The sequence below is a fragment of the Engraulis encrasicolus genome, chromosome 2 (genome assembly GCF_034702125.1).
Source record: "Engraulis encrasicolus isolate BLACKSEA-1 chromosome 2, IST_EnEncr_1.0, whole genome shotgun sequence".
Taxonomy (NCBI): domain Eukaryota; kingdom Metazoa; phylum Chordata; class Actinopteri; order Clupeiformes; family Engraulidae; genus Engraulis; species Engraulis encrasicolus.
Window position 1 is genome coordinate 24,272,113 of NC_085858.1, and position 27,282 is coordinate 24,299,394.

Sequence of the window (27,282 nt, forward strand, 5' to 3'; positions counted from 1 at the left end):
TTTAAACAAACCAATGTGAATTTCTGCTGCACTGAACAGTTTCTTTGTGACCTAAATGTCAACATTCTTCAAAAAAAAAGAAAATCGCCAAAAACTAAAAATAGGAACGCGATTTTCTCCCTTTCGCTCAGGCCGACATGTACCCAGATAGCAAAACCCTCCGGCATCTTTCTGGATCTTTCTGGCATTTCTCTGGGGAATGTACGATTTCAGTTGATTCCGGCAAATTAATGGCAACGTGGGAATAATGCCAGAGATATTCTGGCTTTTCACTGGAATGCCACCCAAATAACAAAATCGGTGGTGCAGGAGGGCGGAGCTACAGATACTTTATGGTTCTTTCCCGGCAAGTTGGAATATTACCAGAAAACATTTTGTTCGGGTGGGGGGGCTTTTTTTTAAAACCTAGGGCCCAAGGCAAAGATGACAGCGGCCCTGCCCTACGGAGACGGTTGACACGCATGCTCATTTAGGTGAGACCGACTTCATCCTAGGAAACTTTTCGGCGGGACAGTAGGCCTACAGTAGTTTGGTAACGAACCTGGACTCGATCTACTACTGAACTAGGATATTGTGCTGTGTAAATAATTTGCATTGAGGTAAGTAAAACGATTGTTATACTTTTACCTAATAACTAGGCTACACTGTAGGCCTACTCACTTACATTGTTCTTTGTTGTGTTTACCTGTGCTACAAGCTGAGGCAACATTTCTTGAGGTAATTTTCCTTTGGAGATAGCTAACATCTAGCCTACGGTATTTCAGATGTTTGTTCATGACTAAGTGCCATTAGGTCTCTTGACAGGCGTTTCAGTACGTATTAATTCATGTTATGTCATGTCATGGCTTTTAACTGGTTTGGAGGACAAGCTAGCGACCCTTGCTAGCATGGCAGCTAATCCTTTTTGGACATTCTGCAAACGTCAGTGTTTAGAGCTAGATGACTGATATGCCAAGACTACCGTATTTTATTCTCAATTTATCGTTGGTGTGCTATCATGGCCTTTGGTCATAACATATCGTACGGGCTTGAGACAGCCCGTTTGACTAGATTTCAGATGCCTGCTGAGGTTTGGATTCAGAAATTATTTTTTTCAGAATAGGCGATATTGATGATTTGGGCAATGCTCCAACCATGCCAGTTATCGTAGGGTCAGGTGCCACCCACTTCGTTGAGAACATGATGACTAATGTCAGGTCACGGATTATTGCTTTACCCTGAGCTCTAGTTCTAGTGCTATTCTCGAGTCCACATCGCTTTATGCAATATAGCCACCAGTTTCTTAGGTCGTTATCAGACGAAAGAGGGCAGTTTGTGACATACGTGAATGATATATCTTTGAGGACACAAAGTAGCTGCCCTTATTATTACACATGCACGAGGTAATGTGATTAACAGAAATATCAGATTTGCAATAAAATAGTCCATGTACTCTTGTCACAGGAGAGTCCATCAGCTCACTAACACGGGTGAGGGACAGGGACCAAAGAGGAGGCTCTACAACATGAGGAAAGACGGCGATCCTCAAGCAGTAAGTTGATTTACATAAGAAAATGATGCAATATAAAGGTGTCTATTGTATGTATAAAAAGGACTTAACATTATGGTCAGAATTAGCTCCAGCTAGTGATAAGGTCTTAAAGGGTTTAATTAAAGGCTTTTTAAATTCACCATCAGTGTGCCTTGGAATCTTTGGCAGGCCTTATCAACAGTCACTGGAGCTAAGTCTGACCATAATTTTGAGCAACTTTATTTCCTTGAGCCAAAGTGCACCTGCTTATGAGGAAAAAAAGTGAAACAGCACTCCTCCATAATCAGCATTCCTAGTGAACAGTTGAATTTTTTTTAGCATATGTAGAAAAGACCAACTTACTAGCCACTTTGAGTCATTATTAAGTGTGTGTTTTAATAGTAAAATTCTTTCCATTTTGGCTGGTGGAGAAAAAAGTTAATTAACAACCCAGTGTATAACTGTAGGAGCAGACTGTACAGTGAAAGTGAATCCTGCCTGGACTTAACAGACCCCTATACCTAGAATGACCCAAACATTTGACTATTGCTCTTGTCACAGGTCAGTCCATGAGCCCACGTCTTCAGGCCAGGGGCCCGAGAGAAATTTCCAGTGACATGGATCAACAGAGATCCTCAAACAGTAAGTTGATCTTCTACATCAAATAAAGGAAATCATGTGAATTGTCTTTAAATAGAACACAAGCATTTGATTACCAATCTTGTATAAGGTCAGTCCATAAAAAATCAAATGTGTGTGTGCGCGTGCCCGCCCGCCCATCTTTCTGAGTGTGTATGTGCTACAAACAAACTTATGCCAATTTTTTGTTTAGTTTTTCTTGATTATTTAGGTATGTCAGTGAAATAATATAATTTGCATAATACTGAACTTTTTAACCCTGTGTATATGTAGAACAGGACTTAAACATTTGACTATCTCACTCTCGTTACAGGTCAGTCCATGTGCCACGTTCCAGCCAGGGACCAAAAGGGGGACTTTCGTCATGGGGCCAGACAGACATCCTCAAGCAGTAAGTTGATTTACATGGATGCATTCTGAAGTTGAATTGAAGTAGTTATATTGTTGTACGCTGGCTACTATTCAATGTGTCAAAGTGAAATGTATTAATTGTTGTCCCATGAAAAAATGAACTGTATCAAATCTCAATGTATCGTTCCAGGGATAAGAGTTCAAGAATGTTGTTGCAGGTGAAATGATCATTGAAATTTGCTGATTCAATGCCATTTTTCTATCTTTACTTTTTGGAGAAATAGAGAGATGCATCCAGGCCACCCACTAGGAGGTGGAATCGTACGAAGAGGTGGCTGTACCTGGCGGCAGACTGAGATGGGGTGAGGAAGAGGAGAAGCACAGACCAAGAACGGAATGTCAGACATTTGCCCTTTTTTATGCCCAGCACACACAGACACACACACACACACACACACACACCAGCATATAAACATGCACATAGACACAGGCGCACGTGCACACACATACACAGACTCTCAAACAAGATGAGTCTCTGGTGATGTTGGCGATACACACGGCAATGATTCCACCATGGTGCCCCACCTACGCGAGTCCTGTCCTTCAGCATTGACTTTCTCCCCAGGTGTGGTGTGCCTTCATCCGAACCACAATGGCATCCCAAGCAGCAACAAATACCTGCACGCATGCATGCTACGGTACACACACAAACACACTGAACTGTGAACTAGGTCAGACACACACACATGCTCAAAGTAGCCAAGATCGAAAAGGCTGCATCGGTGGCTTGACTGCATCCATTTTTTGGAGGAACACCTTTGTCAATTTGGAGGAACTTTGTTGTGGGAAGATATTTTAAAATGTTGATAGTCAGACTCTTGTATACCCATTTGCTTCACTTTGATGTATTTTGTAATTGAGATGATTTATGCCACAGTGCTGAATTAACACATCATGACAAAGATGTCGCCTTAAAAGGTATGTTTGGTACCTGTGGGTCAAATGTCTCAGGAGCTCCCTGACTGCAGAACGTCTCAGGAAAGGACTCAACTTTTTATATTGTATGCCGGGTGCGATTTGTCAGAAAACCAGAAAGGGGGATGTGTTTCAGATGTCAACAATATCAATGGAGTTACATTAAACTATGATTAAAATCATGTGGAAAAAGTGACAATATCAAAACCAGAAGAGGGGACAATCTCCCTACAAACCGCACCCTGATTGTATGTATTTTACATGTTTGTAGGATCATTGATTAATACATGTTCACAGAAGAAAATACAATGTACGACTGCAAGGTCTTGTGCGTTTTTCTCACCGATATCTTAAAGGTTTATGCGTTACAAAATGTTTATTATTTTGTTTATTTTCTGAACGTTTTTTTTAATAACTCAAATGGATATGTTAAGAAACGTGTTTATCTTCTGGTTTGTTTTTTGGAAAATTCCATTTAAAACATGAAGGGATATTTTAAGAAAGGCTGTGAGTTTTAAAAAAATGCATTTTGATCATTTTGTTTTCTTGTTTAAAATGTCATACATTTTCAATTTCCAAAATCTATTGAATGGATGAATGTTGTAGCCTACTAAAGATAATAAATGGCCAATTTGCATGATTTTTTGTGGGTTTTATTCTTTATTATTATTATTATTATTATTATTATTGGGAAGGTTAAATACATTCCGGCATATTTATGGGTTTTAATCGGTAGGGTTCTGGCAATCTTGTGGTAGGCTCATGGGCCATTTCTGGGTCTTCTGGCAAACATCTGGTAAGGTGCCGGCACTCTGTCGAACGTTCTTGGCATTCTACTGGCTGCTTTCTGGCATGATTCCGGCAAAATCTTGTGGGCCGTTTTAGGCCCGGGAGTAACCCCTACATATTGCGGCATATTTCCAGGATGAACCAAGGTTTCTGGGCCATAAAAAGCCCAGAACATTTTTGCTATCTGGGTAGTGCTGGAATTCAGAGCGGCACATATGTGGATATTTTTTTCTCCTACTTGCATTGGTTTTGCATTGGTTTTGGCCTTCCGTTTCCACGTAGCAGATATTTAAAAATCCAGGTGCAGGAGAAAAAAATAGCAGGAGAAAAAAATATCCTGTTTAGGGGTCTGAAACGCATTTGTTACAATTAGAGGTGTGTCGTTCATGAACGAGCCGGTTCTTTTGAACGGCTCCCTGAAGTGAGCGATGGGAACCGGATCACAGCTGGGGGAGCCACTCGACCGTTATTTCGTTCATTTTTCATTCATTTTAAGCACGTGACCTCGACCAGAGTAATTAAATTTGGGAAAAAACACAATTGTTTGCCTCAAAGAGAGCCAAAAAACGGTCTTTAGAAGCAGGAGAATAATCAGTTGTCGTTTGGACAAAATTACCTTGAGGTGGAGTCAAAATATTACATTCTTAACACTGAATAAATAATTTTAAAAAGAGCCAAAAGAGCCAGTTTTTTGAACGGCTCTTTGAAAGGAACGAGCCACTAAGATCCGGATCCCGAAAAAGAGCCATAAATCCCATCTCTAGTTACAATGGAGGATTTTTTTTATCCACACGTTGCGTTTCCACCTAGAAGAAGAGAAAAAAATACCCTGCTAAAAAAAATATCCTGCTACGTGGAAACAGCACCTAAGTTTAATAAAATTCATGTTATTTGCTAAGAGCGATAGGCTGTAATTTAGACATCAGATTATAGTTTTGTATTGTATTGTTTATCACCCTTTGATCTCAAACTGACAAGCATTTTGGTCCAGGAACTGCTTACAATGCAAATCGCATACAACTGCCTTGGCAATTTTGACCATTCACTTTCAATGACATTCTGTTTCAGTGACATTTGCAGGTCTCATAGCAAAGACTAAAGACATCAGTTTGAGAACAGGCAGTGATAAAACAAAGTAATAGCTTTGAATTCTATTACTCTTATGAATTTGAGTAAAGACCAATTTACAGGTATAACCTAATTATATAATCATTTTTAAGTGCCCCACCACCACCACAGCATTACTAACTACGGGATACCACTGAACCACTCTAACCACTAAATGTAAGAGATTAACTCATTAGCTAGGCTATAACTGCAATGAAAAAGGAATCAGAATGGTATCTTTACATATGATCACATAAACTGTAGTTCTGAACGGTTTACCCTAAGACATCAAACAGATTTCAACCAGTACTCTAACATTTGAATGATATTATGAAGTAGTGTAAATATAATCTTTCCTGGGGATGGTAACCGAGATACTATTTAAACATCTCAAGGGTGAGTTACAGGAATGACTATATCAGATTACATGGCTAATTTAACAATTACTGTACCACCACAAAGGCGTATGATGGACAATGTGTGTAAATTAAAAGCACAAACCTTAAGGAGCACTTAGATAGAGCTGTGTCATCCGTGGCTGTGCTGAAGGACGGTTATACTTAACTGTTCAAGTGAAGCACCCTTTTGGCTGGATGCAAACACACATAAGGTTGCCAGATTGTTGCTGCCCAACAATCCCCATAGTTGCTCAACAAGAATTTATGAATGGTGAAGTGTGTGTGTGTGTGTGTGTGTGTGTGTGTGTGTGTGTGTGTGTGTGTGTGTGTGTGTGTGTGTGTGTGTGTGAGTGTGTGAGTGTGTGTGTATCCTTATCTATCCACATGTATCCTTAAGACACTCAGTGCGCAGTTTCTTTTAGTTTTGTGTAAACTCCTATAAAATTTGGCTTGTGCTATGATAAATGTCTATCTGTCAATCCAAATAAAGAAGTAATCTGTCTGTGTGTGTGTGTGTGTGTGTGTGTGTGTGTGTGTGTGTGTGTGTGTGTGTGTGTGTGTGTGTGTGTGTGTGTGTGTGTGTGTGTGTGTGTGTGGACATTTGGTGTAGGTCCCTATATGTCCAACAGAGGGGAGGCTAAACATTCACAAATCCATTATAGTAAGCTGCAGCCTAGGCCTATGTAATACAAACTTCAAGGCCTCTTCAAATATAAGATGAACGAACTGAAATTAATTTGTTTTCTACATCTTCAGCTATCCGATGACTGTGAATTATACCTTTTATCCAATTGTTACTAAAATGAAAAAGGAACAACAATATACTAATATAACTTTTTCATCGCTACACATATAGACTACTTAAACTAGAAAAGTGCTCAGAAACCACACCTCCACCAAGACAGGTCAGAATTAGATTGTGATTCTATGTCCTTCTACCTGTATATCAACATATTCTTGCATTCAAAATGTGCAAATGACACATTCATGGCAGTTCAGTCATTTGCAAACCGTAATAATAGCTGCTTTGAAGGGATGAGGGTTCTTCTGCCCTTAATCATGTATTTTACATACGCAGGTATTTTGATAAACCTAGACCTTTTTCTTCGTTTGAGCCTTTCATTCACAAACAAACAAAGCTTCAAAAAAACTCTGGCATAAGTGGAGATTTTTTTTTAAACTTAAAAAATGTTAGCGTTTGTATATAAACAGAGATAAACGGAGACTTGAATGGCGTTCTCCCTACCTCGGACGGCTCAGGCTTAATTAATATATTTATGACAGCTCTCAGCAACATATTTATGCAAATTTGCCTATGATGTGGACGAAAATATGTTGGTAAGCGTAAAGAAAGAAAATGTTGGTTTAACAAAATACCCGGGTATGTATAAACAGGCCTTTAGTGAAGTTCAGTTAGTGCCAAGAATGTTGATAAGCTACAATTAGGCTACACTTGAACCATTAACCGATTGATCGACATGATGATGAACCCATATTCTGTCCTCCACTTACATCCCATTTGGAGCGTCTTTGTCAATTCATATAATAGTATTTCATTAAGTTATTAACAGTACACCAATATAATTGTACATGTGTTTCTATCTATCACCACCAGGGGGCAGTGCCAGTCCGTGCAGGGATCAGTTGTCTACAGGCCTACATGGGTTCTGGCTGTTTATACACAGGTGAGTGCGCACGCAGCCAGGGATTCCAAAATGCTAGGTAGGCAGCTTGGTGTTTATCATTGGAAGTCCCATTGGAGCTCTGCACAATGTATGACAAGAACATGTTGTCATGTCGGCTGGCGGTTTTATCCGCTTGCTCGGAAGTCACCGCAAAGTGCGGCCACAGCTGCCCCCAATATCAAACTTGGTTAGCTAACGCTGTGCCAGTAGAACAATCTTAATAAAAACAATGCTTTTTACATACAAAATGTAGTTTTCCAGTCATTGTCAAAGGGTAACACTTTATTTTAGTGTTACATATAAGCACTAACACATAGGCTACAATGTCAATGCCTGTAAGTAACTTGTAAGCCATGTACTAAGTAAAATCAAACATTAGGCATGCTCAAATTTCTTGTTCATGCACAATTGGGGATTTATAACCAATATAGCCTTAGTAAGGACCAGTAAGCCTAGATTTCTACTTTAATAGGCTACAGAGACCTCACATATGAAAAATGACGTGCAATGAAATGAAATGAAATTTCAGAGACAGAGAAGTCTAATCAACACACACTTTGTCTTGAGACGTAAAAAGTGAATTAGGTCAGTTTTAATTCAAGCAATAGGAAAAGTTATCTGTTTGTTAAAATCATTACTATTACACTTAGCTGCTGTTTTTATTCAAAGTGACGCACAGAACACGGTAATAGTTACAGTTGCTGAAGCAGTGTGGAGTTAGGTGGCTTGGTCAAGGATACTTCAGGCATGGAGGGAGGAAGGGATTGGTAAGTGTGGATATTGAACCTGCAATCCTGTGTTCAACAGTCCCACTCTAACCATTCGGCCAAAGATAGGGCATAATGGATTGGTGTTTGGAGGTGTTAAAAAGTACAATGCAGTCCATTCAACGCAAGGTGCGGCCACAGCTGCCCCAATGTCAAACTCTGTTAGCTAACTCTGTGGCAGTAGAACATTCTTAATAAAAACAATATTTTTAAAAAATAACATCTAGTATTTCAGTTTATGTGTAAATTAAAGTTGAAGTGATGGCACCACATACTTTTTTAGGAAGTAAAATATCTAACATTAGTAGTGTTAACATGGATCGCTTTGTGTTGTTTTTAAAAATATATATATATATATTTTAGGGGCTTTTATGCCTTTATTTGATAAGACAGTCTGAGATGGTGACAGGAAGCGAGTGGGATCGGGAAATGACCCCGGCCGGACTCGAACCGGGGTGCCCGTGGGTGCGCTGTGCCACAGCGCCCCCACTTTGTGTTGGTTTAATTTTTACGTTCAGTTTTAAAGCAACACTCCGTTTTTTTGGACACCGGACCTCATTTCCGAGTCAACCAGAGTGTTAGAAGTGTGTCCAGATCGTTTTTTTTTTTAAATTCCATGCAGTCATTGTAAAACCACAGGTCGATGTTGCTAAGCTAGCGCAAGTGATCCACTTTTGGTAGCATGACCCAAAAAAGCAGTCTTAACAAATTCAGTAAACACTCAACACTCATTCGAGAAAAAAATACCTGGACCTGCTGGACCCAATGGCCAGTTGTCAATGCGGTAAGTTATCAAAACATTTTCTCAGTTGTTCCATAGTTGAAGAACGAAGCTGCCGCGTAAGTTTATGTAACTACAGTGTAACTATTACAATGAAGGCACACCAGCCATAGCACGTAAAGCACAGCAAAGGTTTTAGGTAACGTTAGCTAAATCATCATCAGTAAATGTCGCCCCCTAGTTAGCAACAACTTCAAAAATGCAGGAATTGAACGCCAGCAACAAACACAGACAACCGTGTCAAAATCCAACTTTTTCTTTTATTAAGCTTCTTGCATGTAACCTATGTGTGTGTAAGCTAAAAGTGAGTGGCATCTGGCAGTTACTGGCATGGGGGCAGAGCAGTGGCAGCATCTGGGTGTCAGCGGTCATCAGCTCAGGTGCGTGGCGTCGGTTGGGGTTACGGCGTCGTCCCGGTTCAGCACTGGTGCGCAGCATCGGTCGGCGTCAGCTCAGGGCACGGCGTCGGTTGGGGCGTCAGCCCGGTTCAGCTCGGGTGCGCAGCGTCAGTCGGCGTCAACTCAGGGCAGACGTCGGTTGTAGCGTCGGCCCGGTTCAGCTCGGGTGCGCAGCATCCCGGCGTCAACTCAGGGGCTCGGCGTTGGTTGGGGTTGCAGCGCGGGTTGGGGCTTCAGAGCAGCAGAGCAGAGAAAGAGCAGAATAGAGAGCACAGCATAGAAAGAGCAGAAGAACAGCCCAGACCAGAGCAGAGCAGAGCAGAGCAGAGCAGAGGGACAAAGCCGAGCAGAGGCAAGACCCCCGAGCAGCAGTAGTAGTGGCCACAACGCCGGCGGTGGGCCCTCTCCTTGGTGCTCTCTGTTGGGTGCTCTTGGCGTCCTCTCCTCCCGTGCCCTACCTCGTCACAAAGACTGGCCTTTTTATATACCTCTTACAGGTGGAGAGAGTCAGACTTGTTAGTGTCTGATTGGACACTTTCAACACAAAGGCATAGCCTTGATACTTACTCGTTAGTTGCAGCTCCCAGGAACTAGCGCTCAAAGCTTGTAGGACAAACGTGATCTTCGGAGACTGTTGGTATCACAGTGGCTGTCCTTGGCACACAAGGGATTGGGAAGGTGAATGGCACCGCAGATGTTTTCAGACCTTTCTTTGCGGACATTCTGATTGACTTTATGAAGTCGTCAGGGCTGAAATGATCACTGCAGATCACCATGTTACGAAGCGTCTGATGTGTTTACTACCTCCTGCAGATAGGAGCTAGTTTTGTTCTTTCCGGGTCTTTTTCAGGAAAAGAATGAAGTTTCTGTATGGACTCTATTGTCGCAATTTTATATGCACATTTATTTACCATGTTACCACGCTGCTGGTTTATAATCCACTATACATTAAAAACGCAGTAATGTAGAGTATTTTAGTTCTAGCTGGCGTCTCACTGTTGAAGTGGGTTTACATCTGATCACAGCTGTCGAGAGCAAGGTAAAATTCCGCTGACTAGGAGAAACTAGTTCACCGTATTACAAAAATCCATGTAATGCCAGGTCAGTTTTATTTGAAACAGTATTCTATTACCACAAACCTTCACATCCACAGCCTGGCATAATAATTGATGTGATTTGATTGCTTGATCTTGAATTTGTTAAGACTGCTTTTTTGGGTCATGCTAGCAAAAGTGGATCACTTGCGCTAGCCTAGCAACATCGACCCTCGGTTTTACAATGACTGCATGGAATTTCAAAAAAACGATCTGGACACACTTCTAACACTCTGGCTGACTCGGAAATGAGGTCCTGTGTCCAAAAAAACGGAGTGTTGCTTTAAGTTCTACCAACATGCCCATAGTAATAACAACAACAATAATAATAATAAAACAATAATAAGAATAGATTCTTTTGAACATGGCAGACGTACATACTTCTGTTATGAACATTTTGGGCACTGCCCGAGGTGCACCCTGAGAATGCCCTGACTGTGCAGGCGTAGCAACAGGCCAAACTCGGTGGGCATGGCATGGATGTTCTTCTTGAACTGTACATTGTCGTAGTAGTGATTGGCGAGGGCTTGACAGGTATGCGGATGCGTGCTGAAGGGCCAGAAGCCGTAAAGGTGCACGCTGGAGCACAGCTCGAGCGCCAGGCTCGCCATGATGAGACCCGTGCTTAGCCGCTTAGCCCGTAGGCCCTGGGAGTGCCAAAAGAGGGCCACATTCCTCATGTACTCTGGGTTCATGTACACAGGCTGAGCTGGGCTCTGGAAGTCTTCAGCGGTGTATGAGGCACGCCGACACAGTGCTGTGTTGAAGCTAAATGAGAAGGCAGGCAAGAAGATCAGGGAGTTGCCGTAAGAACGGAGCTTATCTGCAAAGGGTTTCCGGCGCTCTACCAGATCCTTGAACCTGACAGAGAAGAAAAGATGGAAGATGCTCACCAACAGACAGGCAGCCCAATGACTAGATTAGATTAGATTACTTTATTGGTACCAAAGGGTAGATTTGATTTGCAGTAAAAGTGAGCTTCGCTCATACAAAACATTGAGGACATAGGACACACATAACATACAAGCAACCCACAATGAACATATGGACAATACCAAAAGTGACCTAGTGCATCCTATCAAAGAGACATGGTGTCACATGAAGTGACAGAGGTACTAAATAAGAATAGATTGTTAAATATATTATAAAAGGAGTATAGCGTCGCTGTCCAGCAAAAACCACTTATCTCCACTTCTCCTTGTTTTTTATGTATTGATTTATAAAACCACATTTTCTAAAAAAAAAAAAAATAATAATCATTGCAACATTAAAGTTGGCTACTAAATTATTTATCATACACATATACCTATGGAGACTGACCAGTAGTACTGTCTTTTATTTTATAATAAATAAAGAACGAACATAAAAAACTAAAAATAATAGTGGAGATAAGTGGTTTTTGCTGGACAGCGACGATAGAATAGATGATAAGAAGTAACTAGATTGATAAATACCTAGTAAAATAAGACTCTTGTCTAAGGAATTAAAAACAATAAAACAGTGAAAAAACATTAAAAGCAATAAATAACATGGTCAGATAGGCCTACAGAAAATCATAGCCTGTGTTTGGACGCTATATTATTAATTTCTCTAATTGCAGAGGGGACAAAGCTTCCTCTGAAATGCTTTGTTCGGCAGACAGGCAGGCTATATCTGTGGCCAGAGGGCAGAAGATGGAACTCTTTATATAGTGGGTGGGAGCCATCTTGTAAGATGGACTCAGCTATCCTCTGCAGCAGTCTATTGTAGAGTGCACTCTAAGGGCTACAACGGGGGAGTGCAGACTCCATTCGGAATGAATGGGCTGCGCTCTCTTGACAGCACCCCTAGGTGAACTGCAGGCATGGATCGAGTGAGTGTAGAGGCTATGTAAACCGGCTGTGGCACAGCCTGTAAAAATAAACTAACTAAACTAACTGTGCGCTATCAAAGTTCTCTGCCTCAGTTTACATGTCAACAACACCGCAACTCTACGTGATGAAGTATTGAGTAACTTTGAGCCTCGTTAATGGATGGAAAATAGAGATAACGATGGCTACTTCAGTGTCGATAGACCCATAGCAAAAGCCCAACAATTTTAGCATTAGCTAACGAGCGCTGGAATTCTGAATGCAGGGGATGTATGGAGGTGAAGTATGTGTAAAAAAGTTAGCGCTCATCATCATGTTTTAACATTATTTAAAGGGACACTGTGCAGGAAATGAAATGGTCAAAAAAGGTACTGCAACTATGCTGCTCATTGAAACTGGGCTGCCTATTGCCAAATTTGATATTTACATGAAAGTTTACTAAGGAATAAACAAATGTTTTCTAGTATGGTCCAAGTACAGTCATTTTACAGCTAAAATGGCTATTTCTGGAAATTCAAAATGGCAGACCTTGGAGAAGATCCCCCTTTTCATGTATGAAAAATGCAATTTCTCCAGTCATAATGAATACTTGTAATAAATATTCATGAAAAAGGTAACATTAGTGAATGGGAAGCATGCATTCTGGAAATAAACAACTAAAAATCTCACGCAGTGTCCCTTTAAGCCATTTCACACCGTATTTCCCCTTAAGGGATAGACAGGCTGCTTTCATGTTTTCTTCCATGACTCACTTTTCGTGTAGGATGCTGGGGTTGGCTGTTACCAGATCAGACTCATTGCCCACATCCTTTTCATAGTCGTTTTCAATTGGTGGAAGGTTGCACCTGTTGAAGAGAATCACTAACAGAGGTCACTAACACATTACAACAGAGCAGAAGGGGGTATTTTGCTTAATATGGTATACTGCACATACCTAATAACAAATTGGGCAGAATCAATAAGCGGTCCACAGCTACTGTTGGTCAGAATACCTCCATTTCCAACAACAGAACATGTATCCCAAGTTTTGTTTACAAAGGGTGACTCCTGAACAGAGAGAGAGAGAGAGAGAGAGAGAGAGAGAGAGAGAGAGAGAGAGACATTTTAATTAGGCTAATTGAATCATCAGGTACCGCAAATCATGCATGCGCTGTGTAATATAATGTAACACAGTAATGTTGTAATACTGTCATGTGGGCCTGTACCTTTGGAAAGAGGCTGAACAGTGGAGCATCTACTTTCAGTGTCTTTTTACTCTCACCATCGTAAGTGACAGTTGAGCCCACAGGAGTTTTGTCTTGCGTGACGACTGCTTTAGAGGTACCATTGCACATGCTGCTCAGCAACACCCTGTAAAAACATCAGAACCACACAACAGCTCATCTGGTCATTATCCCTTAGACCAGGGCTATTCAAATGGCGGCCCTTGAACAGCAAGGCTCTGGCCCCCCACAAGCCCCTTCAAATACAGAATCGTTTTTTTGAATTTAGAGATAAAAGTATGGGCTCCGTTGTCATCCTGAAACGTGACATGAGACGTTAAAATGCAGGAAATTACATCTAAGAAACACAACATTTTCTGGGGGAGGACCCCCAGACCCTCCACTTCAATGAAGTCTCCCATATTTGTCTCATTGACAGTCGGCAACCATAATACATACGTATGGTTCGGCCCCTTAACTGGGAGGAATTTGAAAAACTGGCCCTCGTTGAAATATAATTGAATACCCCTGACTTAAACGTTTAGATGAATAGTTTACATTCTCTGGTAGTGTAATGTAATGTAATCTATGACACTTGCTGCTCAGTACATGACATGGTTTAGTTTAACAGTAAATTACACTTACTAACACGTACTAACACTTTACATTACACTACTAACACATAGGTATAAATTATATGCGGCCTCTATTCGTCAGGCTGCCTTCGATCAAGACGAATAGAGAGCCCGCAGATCATGTATCCCTACGAATACATGTTAAATAAAATGCACTTTGTTTCTGAAGAACTGCATGCAAAAGTCTGTTCGAAAGTTATTGCATTAATCCAAAATATAACAATTTTGGACACTATCTTGGACACCATCGTGAATTTCTCGGAGCCCAAGAGGGATTCCCATGGTCTTTTACTTTTTTTAATTTTGAGCTAATGCCCTATAGAATATACATATTTTCAGTGGTTGATTTTCTTATTTTAAATCCTCTTCCCCAGCATCACCAATGTTAGAAAGCAAAAAACTCCTGTACACGGTCTTCATTTTCAAGTTTATTTGCAACTTTTTGGTCGCGTGACCTTCATCCAAGGGCGTGTGTTTGGTCTGAGCTTTGTCCTGCTTATTGTTCCTCATCTGCAGCTGATTGCCATCTGCCAGGGCTTTAGCCTGGCTACAGTTTAACCAGTAGGCCTATTAAAAAGACCTGTTAAATTGTTTGGCCTAAGAGATACTATCGAATCAAATATGAAAAAAGATAACAGACACTGTACGAAATGAGTATGAGGGTATGGTATGGCTTACCCTTGCCTACGCACACACACACAGTAAAAAAAAACACACAAAAAACCAAAGAGAACATTATGAGGACCTGTAGCCAACATATAAACAAATGCAAATACAAGCCCTTAACAGAGATCAATTGGAGTAGTGTAGTGTTCCTCTTTGCTCCTCATGCCCTCAACAAACATACAGTACATTCTCTCTCTCTCTCTCTCTCTCTCTACATTTACGTTTTTTTGTGGAGCAAATTGAGTTGCATCTGTGTATGAAATGCACATAAACTTACCTTGCCTCTTTCTCTTTCTCTTTCTCTCTCTCTCTCTCTGTCTCTCTCTCTCTCTCTCTCTCTCTCTCTCTCTCTCTCTCTCTCTCTCTCTCCACCAGTTGCACTTGGCTGAACTGAGGTTTACTGACTGAACTAGTTTTTCAAGTTGTCAGTTGGATCCAGGAATGAAATGGAGCAAACCACCCCTCTAAAATATGTGTCAGCTGGACAACAACAGCAGAGTAGATGAATCAAGGAAACACTATGTCCAAACCCACTTGAAAACCTCTGGAATGTGATCAATAGGAAGCGGACAAACCAACGCGACCGAAAACATTACCTCCTTGGCGGAGGTAACAATGAAAGACTAATGGAAAGCATACCAAAACGCATGGAAGCTGTGACTAAAAATCAGGCTTATTCCTAAAGCTCTTCCTAAGTTAAGACATTACTGATATGTTTATTCAGTCATACCGGAACTGTTGATAATTGGTTTCATTCCTTTTCCAGTTTAGTGAATAACCTTCCATCACTTTGTCGATAACACTGCCCCTGAAAATAAGGAAACACAAGTGAGAGATTGTGAAGAGAGGCTGTGATGAATACACATGATATACACACATATTATTGCACCAAATGGCCCTATACTAATAAATCATAACAGCGATTGCTGTCTTTGACAGCATGGACAGGGTTACTCTTCGACACTTAGCAAATAGACAAAATGATAAGACTTTTATGATACTCAAAAACAAGGATAGTAACCTGCTGTAAAGCGAGTTCCAGAGCCAGGATCATGTGAGGAACGTGCGCTGGTTTTCTAATTATTATGTCGGCAGGTGAATATTGCTTTTGAGTTGAGTTTTTAAGGACTTCAAAGTTTCTGGACATGTGTATACAGTAATTTACCAAATGCAGTAATCAAGAGATCCAACAAGGGGGTCAACAAGCAGAAGCATGAGGTCAGTGACTGGTGGAAGCTGAATTAATCAAAACTCCTCCTGAGTGTGTGTGTGTTTTTTTCTCACCCACAGCTGACATTGCGTTTGGAATCCACACCCTTCTGGTTTGGCAATGGGAAATGAAGAGTGGTCCCTCTGTAACACAGGTAGAAAGAGTTATTAAGAGTGATGTCGCAAAACTTATGAATGTATAGTGCTGTTGCTGTAACACGATAGTGAGGAATAAAGTGTATTTATTTCAGTGTTTCAGTGTTATATCAGTGTTTCTGGGCATGTCAGTGAGAATCATCAGTGAGACAAAACCATCAAACTTTTGGGGGGTGCTGTGGCACCCTGCGCAGTATGGGGAGTATTGCCTTGGGGAACCCAAGTTCAAATCCTGCCTGCCATTTTCAAACCCCACCCAGCTCTCTCTGTCAACTATTTCTTGTCATCTCTCTACTGTCATATCAAATAGCCTAGTAAAGGCACAAAATAAATACATAAATAAATAAAATCCATCAAACTTGCAGGGCAAGACATTGACCATTGAGCTCATCCATGCTGTGCCCTTGTCTAAATGTTCAGGGCTTTCTGTCACAGTACCTCAGAGAAGCAGCCCATGCCAGACTGCAACAGACCTGTAAAGCCGTAATGGCTTGTAGCTGTTGGTGGAATATTGAGAGACAGCTCAGGTTCCTTTTCCAATCTCTATGATCCTCCTTCCTTCCAGCCTTCAATCATGTATTGATGTGTTCCTTTTACATTACATTGCACATACAATAGCTGACACTTTTATCCAAAGTGACTTGCAGTTATTTACAGGGTATTGGTCCTTGCAGCACTGAGTTAGATGCCTTGCTCTTCTTGAAGGGCACTTCAGTCATGGATGGAGGTGTAGGGAGAGGTAAGGTGTGGTGTGGGGAGAGGTAAGGGTGGGATTTGAACCGGCAACCCTCTGATCTGAAGACCACCTCCCTAACCATTAGGTCACATCTGTCCCATATTCATTCATTTAGCTCTAAACTGATGAACACTGAAACCAATGACTTCCCCTGGAGGACAGCACAGACTATAGATAGAAATCGATCAATGAATGCAGAGATGGTAGAAGAGTGCTTAGGACAGAGCAGAGGACTTTGCAGTGCCTTTCCTTCAAAGTTGGCTGCAGAGAAATCCTCTGAAGGCAGATCATTATTCATAGCACTGCTCTGATGGAAAAGAAAATCCAAGATGGCTGTGGTAAAAAGAGGAGGAAGCTGTGAGGAGGAGTGGTCATATTCCAACATGGGTCGTGCACAGATAGAGATGAGGTGGTGCTACAGCACCTGCTCCTTTGCCCTAATGGACAAAATATGCCATTCTATTTTGCCATTTCTAGTCACAATGTACTGTGGTCTATGTTGACAGGATCATAAATGCTTAATAATCAGAAGCATGTGACAATAATGCCCCCATACAATACTGTACATAAGGCAGCTAGAAGCTACATTAGTGGAGCAGATAACTGCCCAAATACCCCAGAATAGTTCACTTTGGTATGCAAGCATGAGAATTGGCACACATGTTCATTAATATGCACTCTTTCAACAGAGCGCATTGTCCAAGCAAAAATCCAAGATGGCCGCCATTTTTTCAAGATGGCCACCTCTCCAATTGTAAATCAGGCCAAAAACAGTTCACTTTGGTATGCAAGCATGGAAATTGGCACACATGTTCTTTAGAGGGCACTCTTTCAGTAGAGGGTGTTGGCCGTGCAAAAATCCAAGATGGCCGCCATTTTTCAAGATGGCCACCCTCTCCAGTTGTAAATAAGGCTAAAAGTAGTTCCCTTTGGTATGCAAGCATGAAAATAGGCACACATGTTCATTAGAATACACTCTATTAGCACAAGGCATTGGACGTGTAAAAATCCAAGATGGCCGCCATTTTTCAAGATGGCCACCCGCTCCACTTGTAAATAAGGCCAATAATTGCTTACTTAATGATGAGGGCTTGAGATTTGGCACAAATGTCAACTAGAATCAATGTTTTGAAAAATGGGCATTGGTTTCAGTGAAATCCAAGATGGCCATCGTTCTCAAGATGGCCACCCTTTCCACTTGTAAATAAGACCAAGAATAGTCCACTTAATGATATAACCATGAAATTTGGCACAAATAGTCATTGGAAGCCACTCTTCCAAAAAGGGGTCTTCTTGGCCAAAGAGAAATCGAAGATGGCCACCATTGTTCAATATGGCCACCCTTTCCACTTGTAAGTGAAGCCAAGAATAGTTCAATTAAAGTTGCAAGGATGAAATTTGGAACACATTAGAATCCCCTCTTTGAAATAAGGCCATTGACCGCAGGAAAATCCAAGATGGCTGAGATTTTTCAAGATGTCTATCCTCTCAACCAATAATTCCTAATGTTGCCTGCTTTAAAGTACAGTTACTTCCATTACATCATACATCTAGAAAAAGGTCTGTTGTTTTTGACAAAACCTTGACAGATGGGATATAAAAGGACCAGGCAGAGTTACACTTCTACACTTTACACTACACTTTCACTGGGCCTTGCATGTAAGACCAAGCCTGTAGCATTCACACTTTCTACACTTGGCAAACTCTTCACAACTCTTTGCAATGGTTGACATGTCCATTCTTCATCAATCTTATCCCATCTTCAGACAGCTGGATTTTTAACTTCTGGCTGGCACAGACTTGTCTAAACCCACACCCAGGCTGCTTGATTTGCTGCATGTTTAGTGTGATATATCAGTTCTACTTGTTTGAGGAATTTCTTCATATAGTCTTAGCTTTCTGGCAAAATGGTCATGTCTTGTATCATCAATACAATCTGCAGAACTGATCCTCTCAACCATGAGAACCACTACTTTACAGAACCCTCATGTTGTCCTCATCGAGCTGGTTACTTGAGTGTAAAACTGTCCCAAGTCTGCTATGCTGTCTCCTTTTCCTTTTTAAATTTCATCAGTGGTGAAGGCTGAGACCACGTCACAACCTGTGAAAGCATTAAAGAACAACATGTCTTTGTCCTTCTCTTGGCCAGCAGTCCTGTAAAGGTTGTGAATGTCAATCAATCAAATGCTCTGACTTTGAGCACACATCAGCCACAGCTGCTGCACATGTATGCTTTGCTGATTAAAATTGCCATTGGCACAATGGCATAGACAAATATGTGGCAATTGGCTTCCTCTTGGGGAATATGCATCTCATTCAGACAAATGGGTTTTTTGGTAAGCCAAGTGCTTCGGGTCATTTGTTTACTTTTATTTGTTAACTTTACAATAATCAAGTTTGGTGTGAACATCTGAACAACCAAAAAATAAACCTGCTCTAACTTGGTCAGGACACTCGGTCAAACCTTTTGACCACACTCAATAGCCTTGGTCTCATTAGCCGCGCTTCAGCGGCCCGGGGCCGCCCGGGGCTCAGGAGAGTGGCCGGCTCGGAGCTGCCGGCCCCGGGCCATTTTTTGCCTGATCGGACTCATAGCCGACCCCAGGCACATTCAGGTACACGCCTTGTTTGTGAAACGTCAGTCGGGCACAGCCCACTTTCGCCCCAAATCACAGAAGGACAACAACAGAACAACGACAAAGAAGGAGAAGAAAACGGAGCAAACTCTGCTGGAGCAGGTCGCCGTTTGGCTCGTAGCCTACGGACAAAGACGACAAGAACTGCAAAGAAAATGGCTTGCCTTTCAAGAACAGTTTTATTACATGGCAAAGTTGTCGATTCAGAAGCTGTATGGGACGCAGCGCATGTTAAGAAGACAAAGACGCATGAAAATACGAGCAGCTCGACAACTGAGAGAGTGAACAGAAGGAGACGTGCGAACATGCCCAGTTAATCCCCCCAATAGCGCACAGAAGCATGAGCCCCGGACATAGCGAGACATGAATGTGCAGGTAATTGAATAAGTTACCATGTGAAAGGAGACCAAATCCCGGAGACATAGCACCTTCATCAGTTGCTATAGAAAATTATGAGCCCCGGACATAGCGACACACCCCCTCGTTGCGGCGTGCCACCTGTCTATTCATGGTGAATGTGCAGGTAATTGAATAAGTTACCATGTGAAAAGAGACCAAATCCCGGAGACATAGCATCTTCATCAGCTGCTATAGAAAATGATGAGCCAGGGGAATAGCGACTATTTATTAAAGTAGCCACGGAAGTAGTGTAGCCTACAAGTCGTTCAATCTGCATAACATCGGTGTGTGTCCTGCAGGGAATTCTAAGTGTGCGCACTATGGCACATGTCTGCAAAACGTATGCCTATGGTTTAGTATGTCTGCAAAACATGAGACACTAGGGCAGCAGAGTGAGGATGATTTTAAATAGGCCTAAGTCAATAACAGCTGTGCTTTACTGTGTAATAATGTGGCTGCATGGGGGACTTATCGCTAAATTCTGGGCAAATTATTAGTTTGGGGTGTTTGGCTTTCTTATGGCATAATTTCATAAGATGCAACTTTGGCACTTCTGTTTGTGTTTTTAAAGTTATTTAGCCAACATAACTTTTTTGTTGTTATCAGGGCATCATGGGCACCACTACACTTAAACTTGGGATGTCATAGCTAAGTCATGTCGGCTTTTTTCTGCTTTTAGCCGCCAACTCTTGTGCCATTATCGTGATTTGGCATGCTTTCCACTGGACACCAATAAAAAGTGTCTCACAAATACTCACACATGACATTTATGTCGGCTTATTTAGCTTTTGCGCTATTATCGCCGAAGGTCTGGTAGGCTATATCGCACGTGGGCTATATCGCCCGAGGTTGACCCCGCCTCCGAGCCTCGGCGGTGCTTGCTGGCCCATCGAATTCGACGGGCCAGGGAAAGCGGCCCTTAGCCCCACAACCTGGCCCGGCGGCCATCTTTAGCACCTAGCCCCCTTTTGATGAGATCACCGTCAGCCCCCTTTTGTCCGGGCCAGCCCGGGGCTGGCCCTGCAGTGAGACTAAAGGGCTCTGCATACTTCACGTGCGCATTTTGTCGCGTGTGGCGCGAGAACCATTAATGACGTCATCACTTGCGACAGACTATTCATACTTCAGAAGGCTTTCGCTCGCATTGTCGGAAGTGCCCTCTGCTGTTCATGAGAGAAACGGCAGCGTGAGTTCTACGGATGTATAAAATAGAAAGCCAAACACGGCTGCTGTAGGGCTAGCCTACTGAACGTCTGACTTGTGACTTACCACATTGAAACATATATTTTTTTTGTTGTAGCCTACATTGCCAGATCATTCCAAGACCATGTGAGAGCATTGTTCTGGCGGCAGAATTTTTAAATATATCGCCGAACACAACGTGCTTCTGAACAAAGTAAACAATTGTTTCACTGAACAACATTTAAGAGAGTAGATAAAATGACTCTCTATGACATTTTATTATTATCCTCAAAATGGTGCAGGATCCATTCTGTAGTAGCCTACAGTAGTTGTAGCCTCTCTTCGCAACTCCTGCTTTGTCTGTCTACCTGCATGGTCGCTGGTGGCGCACGACATGTTACAAAAAATGTGGGGTGCACGACGTCTCGACACGGCAGCTCGCGCCACGGCGTATGACGTCATTTTGGGTCACGTGATGGCGCGAGTGAGGTCGCGAGTGAGGTCGCGAGTGAAGTATGAAGGAGACTTACACCAGTCACGCCAAGTATGAATCCCCCTTAAGGCTATTGAGAGGTGTGGGGGGTGGTGTTACCAGTATAGCATCATGCCTGGATTCCAATGGCTTGCTGTTAGTAAACGCGGTGTACCAAGCTCAAAAGGAAATAACTGTGGATTCCCTCAACTTTTCCACAGAGAGTTAAAAGCCACTATAGGCAAGACCAGTCACTACACTAAACTTGACTTGTCTGAGGGTGAGAAAGTTGGCTATTCTGAGGCATGTTGGTATTTATCTGTGGATATGTCTAAGACTAGTTAAAACCAAGAAGATTGCTGAAAACTAGTATTCTGGGCAACTGGACCATTGCAGAGTTGACAATGTCTCAGACAGGTGCAAATGCTACACAGGCTTGGTCTCATTTACCCAGCCTTATGAAGTTGAACATGTTCAGTTTAGTCTGTCTGATCCTTCTATACCTGTACATAACATTTATTTTAAGGTTCTTATAAAAGAGTATTGTCAAGTGTTTTTTGAATGTTTGGCATTAAGTTTGCTATTTTACGAAACAATTCGACTTTGATATACGATCATGCTTTTCGTTTTTCTTGAAGTAATTATAGATAGGCTACTACAAACCAGTTAACTATAAGGAATCATTGATGGAATGAAGCAATCATGGAAATTAACAGCCATCTTCCATTTTCCTATGGCCAGCACCCTGTTATTCAATTACTAATGAACATGTTGTGCCTAATGTCATGTTTGCATCATAAAGTCAACTAGGCCATATGAGTGAAAAGGGTGGCCATCTTGAAAAAGAGGCAGCCATTATGGATTTTTTTCCATGGCCAACACGCTATTTTAAAAAAAGAGGATTCTAATGAACATGTATCCCATATTTCATGCTTGCATCATTAAGCTAACTATTCTTAGCCTTATTTACAAGAGGAGACGGTGGACATCTTGAAAAATGGAGGCCATCTTGAATTTTGGGTAGCTAATGTTTTTTTAGTGAAAGAGTGCATTCTAATTAACACTTGTGCCTAATTGTATGCTTGCATCATTAAGTGAACCATTGTTGGGCTTATTTACAAGTGGAGCGGGTGGCCATCTTGAAAAATGGCGGCCATCTTGGATTTTTACATGGCCAATGCCTTGTGCTAATAGAGTGTATTGTAATGAACATGTGTGCCAATTTTCATGCTTGCATACAAAAGGGAACTATTTTTAGCCTTATTTACAACTGGAGAGGGTGGTCATCTTGACAAATGGCGGCCATCTTGGATTTTTGCGCGGCCAACACCCTTTACTGAAAGAGTGCCCTCTAATGAACATGTGTGCCAATTTCCATGCTTGCATACCAAAGTGAACTATTTTTGGCCTTATTTACAACTGGAGAGGTGGCCATCTTGAAAAAATGGCGGCCATCTTGGATTTTTGCTTGGACAACGCCCTCGGTTGAAAGAGTGCATATTAATAAACATGTGTGCCAATTTTCATGCTTGCATACCAAAGTGAACTATTTTGGCCTTATCTGCTCTGCTACATGACCCTCATCAGTGCCTCAAACACAGGTTAATCATTACATGTAATTCTTTATATGTTGACACAGAGATGAACATCCCAAATCCCTCTATACAGAGCATCTGTTGTGATCCTATCCCTGAGTCGCAGCCAGACTCCAAACTGTACAAACCTTTCCTCATTGCCATTGAAAGGCGTATATTAACAACAACAGCTTGTCATCAGTCCTTACAGTACCACAGTAGCCTCTCTGTTGTAAACCATTGACACACTGTTGCAGAGATTCTTTAAGTATATAGAGATGTGCCAATGTAATAGGTTGCTATGGGCACCTAACATGACCAGGTTCCGGTCTGCCTAAAGGGACGTGTCATAATACTCCTAGCATTGAATAGAACAGTCCTTAGGTCTGCCTAGGTCTGCCCCTCCCCCTTGCAATAATAGAACCCAGAAACAATGGGCCAATGGAACCTCTCTCTTTCTACTCTCTCTGACTGTAGTCCACCAGTGGAAATTGTCAGATGGCCCCTGTAGCTCGGACTGTTATAATAATAATGTAAGCAACACCTCAGGTCTCAGCAGTTCAAAGAAAGAGTTGATGCACAATGTACTCCTGGACACATTTTATTGACAGGACATGCTTAATTGCTTAGGGTAAAATAGCAATTAATCATTCAGGTGTGTGCTTGCCAAGAACAAAATGCTAATAGAGGAGGAATGCATGGTACAAGGTTAGCTTCTCTCAGTATACCTTGAAACTCTGTCCACCAGCAACCGTTAATGTTGCTGCACACAGCACACTTTGGCACACCTAACATTTTCAGATCACCACACAAATGTAAACATTAAACAAGGATGACCCAAGCAAACATAAAATACAGTTTCTCAGTGATTATTTCATTTGTTGAGAGAATAAAGCCATAAAAAATGCATGAGCCTGTGTGAAAAGTAATTGCCCCCTGAACCTTATACAGTAACTTGTTGTACCAGCAACAATTTTAGTGAAGTGTTTACAAGAACTGACGAGCAGCCTTGCACATTATTTTTTGTCAACTGTTCTTTGCATAATTGATTTAAAATCAGCTACAGTGGATGGATCCCATGCATGAACACAAATGAATGGTTACAAATGGATGGATGGACATTATCCTTCAGGATTTGTTTGTAAAGAGTGAAATTCATGCTTTCTTTAATCTTAGCTGGTCATCCATGTCCCAAGGCATCAAAACAGCCTCAAAGTATGAAACTCCCACCACCATGTTTCACTGTTAAGTTAACATGGCGTTCTTTTTTATTAAATGCAGTGTTCATTTCACACCAGAGGCTACAGGAGGCTCTCCTTTCAAAAAGTTCAACTTTTGTTACATCTGTCCGCAGAATATTCTCTCAGAAGCTTTGTATTCATTGTTTATACGTTTTTAGCAAATTTGAGACAAGTCTTGATACTCTCCTTGTCAGAGGTGGCTTTGGCCTTGGAACTCGAACATGCATGCAATGTTTGAACACTTCCTTTGTATGCGGTAATTAACACCTCAGTTGGTACAGTATGATGTTTTTCTGTGTTCACTATTCGGTCCATATCACCATATCAACGTTTTTTTGTTCTTTACGGTTCTTGATTTTGTATTATTCATAATGCACGATGCACTGGGAGTATTAAACTAAATGTATATAATTACAATTATAATGTAATGATGACCAATTTGAATTTGACCTTTTGCATGTGTCTGAGAACCGCCTCTTCTGTTAACCTAACCTTGTGCTAACCTAAGTTGGCTGATAGAATCGGAATTACCATCACTAATATCCTACTTATGGTTTGTATAGGCGTATGGTGCGAAAATAGTGTGATTTTAATTGTGTCATCCTCGATGGTCTCAAATGCTAATGTTTTAATAGATATTTTCTGGACACTGCATGGACTGCAGTTTGACACGGTCTAAACTTAAAAAAATATTATTGCCAGTAGAGAACTTACAGGCAATCAGAACCATAGACACAAACATACCACACACACATACAAAAAATAATAAGCTATACAAAAACAAAAAAGGGTTACCCTTGATTGTGAGCTTATACTGTATTACACATCTGTCTTATAGAAACATATGCTTAACCCGTTTAAAGAATAACACAGGTGTCCATCTAAGGAATAGGAGTAATTTTGGGGGGCAACCGCCATTCCGACATACTGCCATTCAGACAATATTTGATTGTCATTCCGAGCCATTCCGAGTCATTTGAACATTGTTGCAAGTACTTAAAGGCGCATGAACAACGTTCTAACTCAATTGACATTTGCAACAATGTAATGTTCCGCTACATGAGCGGAAGTGGAGAGAGTGACAGAGCAATTACAGGATTAGTGTATCCAAATGCCCTTACAGGTAGGGTCTGAAAACAGTTCCTGCAAGCTGGAAAAACCGTTCCCGCAATAAAAAGTCAATGGTGGAATGGCGGTATGTCTGAATGGCGGTATGTAACCGTAATTTTAGCTGTACGATGGTATTTATGCTGTGCACATTTATTTAGAGGAGTGCGCAACATTTTTATAGAGCAGAAAGATGTAAAAATGTAAGATACGTGAGCTCATAAAAAACATAAACAATTACAAAAGAAAAAGATGACAAATTAAACTAGATTCTAAGATACTGTCAGAATACCCTCCCATATCCACATCCAGTTGGGAGTAGACCGATATTTGGATAACTATCAGCGATTGCAGCGGTAGGATCTTGATGCCCAACGTTCCCCAGCAAACGGCCAATAAGCGAATAAGCGCCCCACGTAGGGGAGGTCGCTCGTGATGATGACGTAAACGTCTGCGCCAATGGCTCTGGTCTGCGCTATGTTGTTGTTGAGTAACTGTCGGCGATTGGGTGAGAGCTGTCCAATCGATTTCAAACCATAACTGAGTGTAAACTTCCTGCTTCCTGCAATCGCGTCAGATCACACAAGTTCCAGACCATGAATACGATATGGTAGTATTATGGGATGATCAGGACCAGGCTATATTTTCTCACCTGTGTGTAGTGTATAGTCACACCGATTGAATCAATTGCATAGGGTAGCGAACCTATGAGCTTGTGTGGTTTTTGAGTGTGCACGTGTGGGAAACATTTAGTCTCAACTGATAACCTGCCCTGTTAGTTTGGCTTGGTAAACTGTTATCCAAGTGACAGCCAACCTCTATATTAATATTTGTTTTTAATTTTGGCTGTGCCACATTGTTTTAATGAGTGAACATTGTACAAATAAAGAAACCCTTTGAAGGAGTTAAACAAAGGAACCTGTCTCTGTCGAATCCAGTAGTCGTGCAAATACATCTTGTGCATTTGAATGAACATTGGTAATTCTCATTCTGGGTAATTCCCTAAAGTCCACAATACTACATTACCATATGAACAGCGTTGTATGAACTGACTGTTTCTGAGGCAGACACACGCCTACAGAGCTCGAGGGTGACAGCTCCTATTTTCAAGGAACTTCAATTCTTGGTGGCATCTGGCATAAAATCTACTGGCAGGTAGCTTGATGAGCAAAATACACTCTCAGTCTCTCTTCAAGAGGGAGTGTGGCTCGTCTGGCTAACTGACAGGACCGTGGGTATAATTACTGGACTGACTGATTTTTTTTTATAATGTGAAAAATTGGGATATTTAAACGAAAAATGACAAATCAGGACGAAAGCGGGAAATGGGTCAAAATTAGGGAGTTTCCCGGGAAATTAGGGATGGTTGACAGGTATGCCTTAGCACATGGCCCTATGGTATGGATCATTTATAATGCCAACGTTAGCTTACCCAGCTACCTTAGAAAATAGAGAGGTCATAGGATAATGCGGAGTAACTTTGTTGCGCTACATCAGTTTGTGGTGCATTTTTACATCAATATATGGAGGCCACAACATGTATAGTCATTTAGTCTTTAAGCAAAAACTTTCATGTAAGAAATCGATCTGAAATCCGTCATTTTTTCTCCAGGAAGCAAAGAACACGGGTCTTGCGTCATCGCGTGCCCAACGAACATGCGTGGAACAACCGAAATTGTTGTTAAAGTGGAATAAAAGGTTATATGACAGAGGTTACAATTCC

The 27,282-nt window shown here is 41.5% G+C and overlaps 2 protein-coding genes and 1 long non-coding RNA gene across 5 annotated transcripts in view; 1 reads left to right on the top strand and 2 right to left on the bottom strand.

The window, feature by feature from the left end:
- The window catches only part of LOC134435418 (CMP-N-acetylneuraminate-beta-galactosamide-alpha-2,3-sialyltransferase 2-like), a 51,964-nt gene extending 46,010 nt beyond the window's left edge, over positions 1-5,954 (bottom strand). The window contains exon 1 of one of the 2 annotated variants that reach the window (XM_063184360.1): positions 5,873-5,954. The gene's annotated coding sequence lies outside the window, so the exon portion shown is untranslated. The remainder of the gene's footprint in view (positions 1-5,872) is intronic. The other variant, XM_063184369.1, reaches the window with a different exon arrangement.
- LOC134435427 (uncharacterized) lies at positions 148-2,817 on the top strand. Of its 2 annotated transcripts, XR_010032008.1 has the most exons (5): positions 148-599; positions 1,444-1,531; positions 2,072-2,152; positions 2,463-2,540; positions 2,779-2,817. It is a non-coding gene; the product is annotated as an uncharacterized LOC134435427 (long non-coding RNA). The 2 variants fall into 2 exon arrangements; XR_010032006.1 differs by lacking the exon at positions 2,779-2,817 and having other exon boundaries at positions 2,463-2,749.
- Positions 5,955-10,674: 4,720 nt separating the features above from the next.
- The window catches only part of LOC134435409 (alpha-N-acetylneuraminide alpha-2,8-sialyltransferase-like), a 27,859-nt gene continuing 11,251 nt past the window's right edge, over positions 10,675-27,282 (bottom strand). Inside the window, exons 3-8 of the mRNA XM_063184347.1 lie at positions 16,132-16,200; positions 15,578-15,655; positions 13,550-13,694; positions 13,279-13,391; positions 13,097-13,189; positions 10,675-11,355 (exon numbers count right to left, since the gene is read on the bottom strand). Of these exons, the coding sequence (XP_063040417.1) occupies positions 10,881-11,355; positions 13,097-13,189; positions 13,279-13,391; positions 13,550-13,694; positions 15,578-15,655; positions 16,132-16,200 (973 nt within the window). The 3' untranslated portion in view covers positions 10,675-10,880. The remainder of the gene's footprint in view (positions 11,356-13,096; positions 13,190-13,278; positions 13,392-13,549; positions 13,695-15,577; positions 15,656-16,131; positions 16,201-27,282) is intronic.